This window comes from Miniopterus natalensis, chromosome X (genome assembly GCF_054644295.1).
Source record: "Miniopterus natalensis isolate mMinNat1 chromosome X, mMinNat1.hap1, whole genome shotgun sequence".
NCBI lineage: Eukaryota > Metazoa > Chordata > Mammalia > Chiroptera > Miniopteridae > Miniopterus > Miniopterus natalensis.
The window spans coordinates 106,087,298-106,093,642 of record NC_142103.1 but is presented as its reverse complement, the minus strand read 5'-3'; the positions used below and the strand labels follow the sequence as shown (position 1 = coordinate 106,093,642).

Genomic DNA, 6,345 nt, shown 5'->3' with positions numbered 1-6,345 from the left:
GCACCCAAGAAGGTGAGGTCTGCATTTGCCTGGTTCAGGGCGTCTCGAATGTGGCTGACCTAGAGGATAGTTTGAGGAGCTCTAAATAAATGCTGATGTGCAGAGGAATGAACCCTGGAAAACTGAGTACTTTTCAAAGGTTCCCCAGTGAGCAACCAGACCCATGAGCCTTACTGGACCTTCGGGGAGATCTTGAGCCTTGTTGATGAGACACACATTTGATTAGAATTTACCACCTTACCCAACAACTGTGCCGTGTCTTAGACGCAGGAGACTGAAAGAAAGTCCATGACTAGTTTTTCTCAGGTAATCCCAAACACGAGCAGTGACAGTCCTTCATGTGTTGTTAAGCCACCAGTAGGTAAAACTCTCATTCCACTGATGACGTCATTGCTTAATGGTGACACGCCACCTGTCTCAGCGTCTGTTGTGAATGCAACAGAAGAGCTGCTGGCTAACATCCCAACGCACCGTTTGGGTCTCCAGTGGGATTTGGTCAATTAATGGGGTGGACAGTTAGCTGCTGAGAGGTCACTGGTTTGGAGATTCAGGGTGCAGGCCAGCAGGACACACACAGTCTCGTTTTAATAGCATTTCAGGAGGCTTGTCTGTCCATGCTGGAATTTGGGGATTGTGGTATCCATCTCAGAGAGAGGGGATTGAGCCTTCCTTGCCATACTGGTGCGTAAGGAACGGTGAACCCTGATGCCAAGGAATGTACCCACTGAATGGCCTGAAATGTTCAGAAACTGTATGAGTTTCCTGAAACAAATTACTATTAATTGGTTGCTGGCTTAAAAACCACAGGAATTCATTCTCCCCCAATCCTGGAGACCAGACGTCTGAGATCCATGGGTCCCAGGATAAAGCCCCCTCCAGAGGCCCCAGGGGAGGGTCCTTCCTGACTCTTCCAGCATCTGGGGCTCCAGGCGTCCCTGAGCTGTAGTCTGTGTCCCTCCCGTCTCTGCCTCTGTCTCTACATGGCTTCTCCTCTGTCTGTGTCTCCTGTCTCCTTGTCTGTCTCTTATAAGGAAACTAGTGACTACATTGAGCCTCTCTGGACAAGCCAGAGCTCTCTGCTCATCTTAAGGTCTTCATTAGACTCTGCAAAGACTCCTTTTCCAAATAAAATCACATTGACAGGTTCTGTGGGTTAAGGCATGGACGTATATTTTGGAGAAACCACCACTTGATATATATTAAGGCCAACGGGATGAAAACTGAACCCCCCAACACTCTTCTTCTCCTAGACCATAGAGGGTGGACTTGGAGATACTAGAGGTTGAGTTGTCCATAATGAAAACACAGAAGGGTCCATGAGGAAGCTATCAGTTTGGGAATAACCTTGTCCCTGTCCTACAAAACCCCTGGTGAGAGATGTCCAAGGTCCTTCTCATTGTTCCTGTCCTACAGAACACCACGGTGAATGGTGACCAGGTCCCTCTTCCTGTCCCTGTCCTACACCATCCCCCACAGGTCTAGTAATATACCTGCAAGACTCATGGGCCTGAAGCTATGATAGGAGCTCTTGGTGCTGCAGGTCACACCTGTGGACGGGCCACTCTGAAGATGATGCAGAAGGTGGGGTCCCACCAACCTTGACCAACAGGTTCATGTCTCTCTCTTTTGGGGGTGCACAAATCAAAGCCAGGTCTCGAGAGTAATGAGCAGTGTGGAAGATAAAAGGACACATGGACCCTCACAGCACCAGCGTCCCAGCAGCCGGCTGGTCCCTTGGAAGCGTTCATCTCATGGGGAACGTTTCTACCCAAGCCCGCCTGTCTGTTCCTCACCAAGCAAGGGAAACTGTACACTTGGGTAGCAGCATTTAATGATTCATGGCACCGGGAACAATTTGACACTTTGGAATGACAAGATTTAAGGCGAAGGCCCACCAGCTCACGGCGACACTCAACGTTTCTCTTGGTCCTTAACTTCCCACAAAGGCACGGGAGCCGACAGGAGACTTTTGGGGACAGAGCCCTGAAGGCCGATGGGTATGAAAAATGCAGACAGAAGACGCTTCATAGGCCTGCGAGTGGTGGGCCAGGTGCAAAGTCCTCCCGACGGGGCAGCTATCTCGAGAAGACGTCTGGGGTCACATCACGGATGCCGGTCATCTGGCAACTTCTGGCCCAGAGCTGCTGCTGCAGTTGTGGGTCGTACGTGACCTTCAGGGACTTGGTCTCCTTCTCGTTGTAAACGTAGCGGCCACCAACGCCCTCCAGCTCCGGGGTGACGGCTGCATAGATGGAGGTCCAGGCTCCTTCATCTGGGGTCTACGAGAAGAAAAGACCAGGACACGTCAACTTTCAGGGCAGAGCGTGGCATTCTCAACTCACACGATGCTGGGGAGTGAGAGGGGGGCCATGTGGGGGAAATCAAGGGACATTTGTCATACTTTCAACAATAAAGATTAGAAGAAAGGATGTCCTTTGAGCCACAGACACACGTTCATGGTGGTCTAGCTGCCATCTGGAAGTAGAGACTCTACAGACGCACCTCAAGGTCACCCATCCCCAAATACCCGCCTGGGCATTTCCCCTGTTCCCTCGTCTTTGAACAGATGCCACCATGCCCCCCAATTTCTCAAGTCAGACCCCAAATTATCCCTGATTCCTTCCTCTTTTAATTCCCATCAAAAACAAGTCAAGCGCCCTTGGTTTTGTCTCTGGACTTGTTCTCAAAACCATCTCCTGTGTCCATCTCCACCATGTCCAGACCCACCTGCACCCTGGAAACGGCCTCCAAGCAGACACCAGGTCCCCCCACCATCCCCTCTACTCCGTCGATGCCCTGGAGGCTGATGTGTCCCATCCTGTCACCCTGTTTCCCTTCTCTGCCCCCAAGTCCATTTGCTCCTTTGTAGAAAAACAGGAAGCACCTCATGAACGTCCGAGGGGACAGCCTGTGGCCAGGCTTCTTATCTGAGCTCCTGGGGACACTAGGATGGTCCCACCTCTGAGTGGTGACATAACAAGTCCACCCCCTTCACGGCTGTTGCACTGACGCCATATAAGTGGCCTCAACGTGGCCTCCCGTGTGGCGTCAGAGGCGACGAACGAAACGTCGGAGGCTGACCTTGAAAAACCACCAGCCAAATATCTTCTTGACCAGACGTGTGCCCCAGAAGACGTGTTTGTAGAGATTGGTGTTGACCACCCCGGGGTCCACCACGTTGGCGGTGACGTGGCTGCCCTGCGCAGATAGCAGCCCCTGCAGGTGGTAGGCGAACAGGACCAGGGCCAGCTTGCTCTGGGCGTAGGCGCCGTGGGAGGAGTAGCAGCCGCTGGAGAAAAAAAGTGAGAAGACGGCGTGAAATCCGATCCCATTCACATCGAAATTCTTCCCTCCACCCCACGTCGCCCTCACCATGTCCATTTGCGGCCACCTCTCGCATCCCCACGGGGTGCTCCGAAGTTCATTTTCCAATTTCTCTATAATTAGAGATTTTTCAAGTGTATTACATTTTTTTTTTCCTTTTATGGAGTTTTTTGGGGTGACACTGGTTAACAAAACTATACAGGTTTCGGGTGTGCGATGCCACACGCATCATCCGGACACTATTGTGTGTGCGCCACCCCAAGTCAAGTCTCCTTCCATCTCCATTTACTCCCCCTGTGCCCTCCTGTACCACCCACCACCTGCCTCCCCCTGGCAATCACCACATGGTCGTCCATGTCCATGACTTTTCTTTTTTGTTTCATTAATATTTAATGGAGGATATTCTTTCCATTGATTTTTGGAGAGAGCGGGAGGGAAAGAGGGGCTGAGAGACACACCGATTGGTTGCCTCCCACATGCGCCCTGACCTGGGTCAGGAATTGAGCCTGCAAACGAGGTAAGTGCCCTTGGCCGGAATCGAACCCAGGACGCTTCAGTCCGAGGCCCGATGCTCGAACCGCTGAACCAAACCAGTCAGGGCACAACTTTATTATTATTATTATTTTTTAACAAAGCTATTCATTATTTCATTACCCAGTTCTACTGATCACCAACAATTCTGAACAGACCCTACCTACCGCCTCCATTTGGAGCTTACCCCTCATGCAGGAAGGCTCAGGGGTGGCCTAGCCGAGCAGATAAGACCTCCTGTGGGTAACAACCCCCTTAATTTCTGGCATACAGTCTCGACACCGGGTTTTATGTCTTTCCAGGGACTCTCGTTTTCTATCCCGACCCATCAGTCTTGGCAATTAACCGGAATCCCAAGGGCTATTTACAGTAGGTGCAGGCCAAGAACCAACTCTTCTTACAAGAGAAGCGGTTATGGCGGAAACCCAAGCGCTTCTCTCACTGGAACGGACCTGCTGGAGGGGTTGTTAAAATTGCACTTGCCTGGCCCCACCCCCAGATTTGGGATTCGGGGGGTCTTGAACTAGGGGACCCACTATTGGGACAGGTGAAAGCGTGCACCCACCTGCTCTGAAGGTTGTCCATGTTCAGCTCCCCGACATAATGCGTGGCCGACGAGACGGTCACCACCCTGGCGCTGCGGCCAGGACATCCCGACTCTCTCAGGGTGTCCAGAAGAAGGTTGGTGAGAAGGAAGTGACCGAGGTAGTTCAGGCCGAAGTGTTCTTCAAACCCATCCGTGGTCTTCCTCTCAGGGACCATCATCACGCCGGCTGGGGACACGGGGAATTCAGGGAGCGTTAGATGAGATCAGATGGACAAGTCACCTCCCGGCCCCGGCCGGCGCGGCTCAGTTGGCTGAGCAACGTCCATGCACCAGGAGGTCGCCGGTTCGATTCCCGGTCAGAGCACAGGCCCGGGTTGCAGGCTTGATCCCCAGTCGGGGGCGTGCAGGAGGCAGCCGATCAATAATGTTTCTCTCTCTCTCTCCCTCTCCCTTCCTCTTGCTCTAAAAAATTAGTAAAAACACATTTTTTCAAAAATAGCCCTCAGCCAAACCTTGGTGCATTTCACTGGCTCGGGTCTGAACAGCTGGGCTCATTAGCCTCCATTTCTGCTGGGTCCCCAGTGGCCAGGTAAATGGTGACAAGAGCTGAAGGACACCCGCTGCCTAATCTCCTTAAGGCTTAAAATACCCCATTCACTCCGTTTCTATTATGTGCTTCTTAGTGATAATGTACATGGCAAGGAAAGCATTTTGCCGGGAGGGAGAGATGCCAACAGAGATATTGGTTTGATCCCAGCTCTGGTGTCAGATTATAGCACAAACTCACTGCGCCCAGATGCCAAGAATCTGAGAACGCTCTGGGCAAACAGGGAGGTCAAGGTGAGTCGGGAAATCATCAGAGGTCATCTGAGCACATTCTGGGGTGTCAACAGCGTCACCTGGGGAAACCGTGTTTTTACAACAGGAGTGTGGGGACATCGCTGCCCTGCAGACAGCTGGCCACGTCCCGTCCTGGGTTCCGGAAGCAAATGGTCCATTCTGGGCTCATCCAAGATGCGGGCATTCCAAGAACTGATACATAGTTGCTGCTTTTTTATTTTTATATTTTAATTTAAATGTGTCTTTATTCTTTCAGAGAGAGGAAAGGAGAGGGAGAGAGAGAGAAACATCAATGATGAGAGTCATGGATCGGCTGCCTCCTGCACACCCCCTACTGGGGATCGAGGGCATGTGCTCCGACCGGGAATCGAACCAGCGACCTCCTGGTTCATAGGTCGATGCTCAACCCCTGAGCCACGGCAGCCGGGCCTGAGTTACTGCTTTAATATTCATCGGTCTCAGCACTCGGTGCTGATTCATTGGATGCATCCTATGAATGACGAATTCTACGCAAAACGTGGGTCAGTATGAATGCAGCCAGGTAACCTCAAGGTTGCCATAGACATATATACAGGGTGTCCCAAAAAAATGCACACACACTTTGAACGATGATGAAATCAGTGTTTATGAGCACACAGTTCATTTTCAAAATCGAAAACAATCTGCAGAAATGAGTATTTTTTGGGTCAACGCCTGTTTTCAAATGGACGACCGTTCTGGTCCAGGCCCTGCTGATAACACGAAGCAACGGAATCGCCAACATCAAGGATCATTTCGGGCGGTATCTGTGCGCCCTCAATGCGTCGACCGTTGCTGGTTTTGTGCCATATACTTTATCTTTTATCCCCATAAAAAATACTCTAGGGACACTTCAGAATAAATTTTCTTTGTTCAAAGCTTAGTCTGGTTTATCCCATTATTTCAAAGTAGTTAAACCTGAAAAGGAGTGAAACTTAACCGAGCTGTTAAAGTGTGCGTATGTGTTTTGGGGACACCCTGTACTTTTGGGGGTAGGAAACATAATTTTTAGTAATTCTTGATCTCGGGAATTTTGTCCACTGGAGTTATGGGAAGAAATCCTAGAGATAAAACTTACATCCTGT

General features: G+C 50.8%; 1 protein-coding gene across 1 annotated transcript; it reads right to left on the bottom strand.

Moving 5' to 3' along the window:
• Window positions 1-1,814: 1,814 nt before the first annotated feature.
• Window positions 1,815-4,826, bottom strand: DHRSX (dehydrogenase/reductase X-linked). Its single transcript, XM_016219784.2, has 3 exons — window positions 4,421-4,826; window positions 3,082-3,289; window positions 1,815-2,279 (listed from the first exon to the last, which is right to left on the bottom strand). The coding sequence occupies exons 1-3, from the start codon at window positions 4,618-4,620 to the stop codon at window positions 2,076-2,078; spliced, it is 612 nt and encodes a 203-aa protein (XP_016075270.2). The 5' UTR covers window positions 4,621-4,826; the 3' UTR covers window positions 1,815-2,075.
• Between the last annotated feature and the right edge of the window lie 1,519 nt (window positions 4,827-6,345).

Coding starts and splice junctions, on each gene's coding strand:
- DHRSX (XM_016219784.2), bottom strand. CDS start 4,620: ATGATGGTCCCTGAGAGGAAGACCACGGATGGGTTTGAAGAACACTTC. Junction 3,290..4,420: donor ATGGACAACCTTCAGAGCAG/GTGGGTGCACGC, acceptor TTTTTTCTCCAG/CGGCTGCTACTCCTCCCACG. Junction 2,280..3,081: donor TTGGCTGGTGGTTTTTCAAG/GTCAGCCTCCGA, acceptor TTCTTCTCGTAG/ACCCCAGATGAAGGAGCCTG.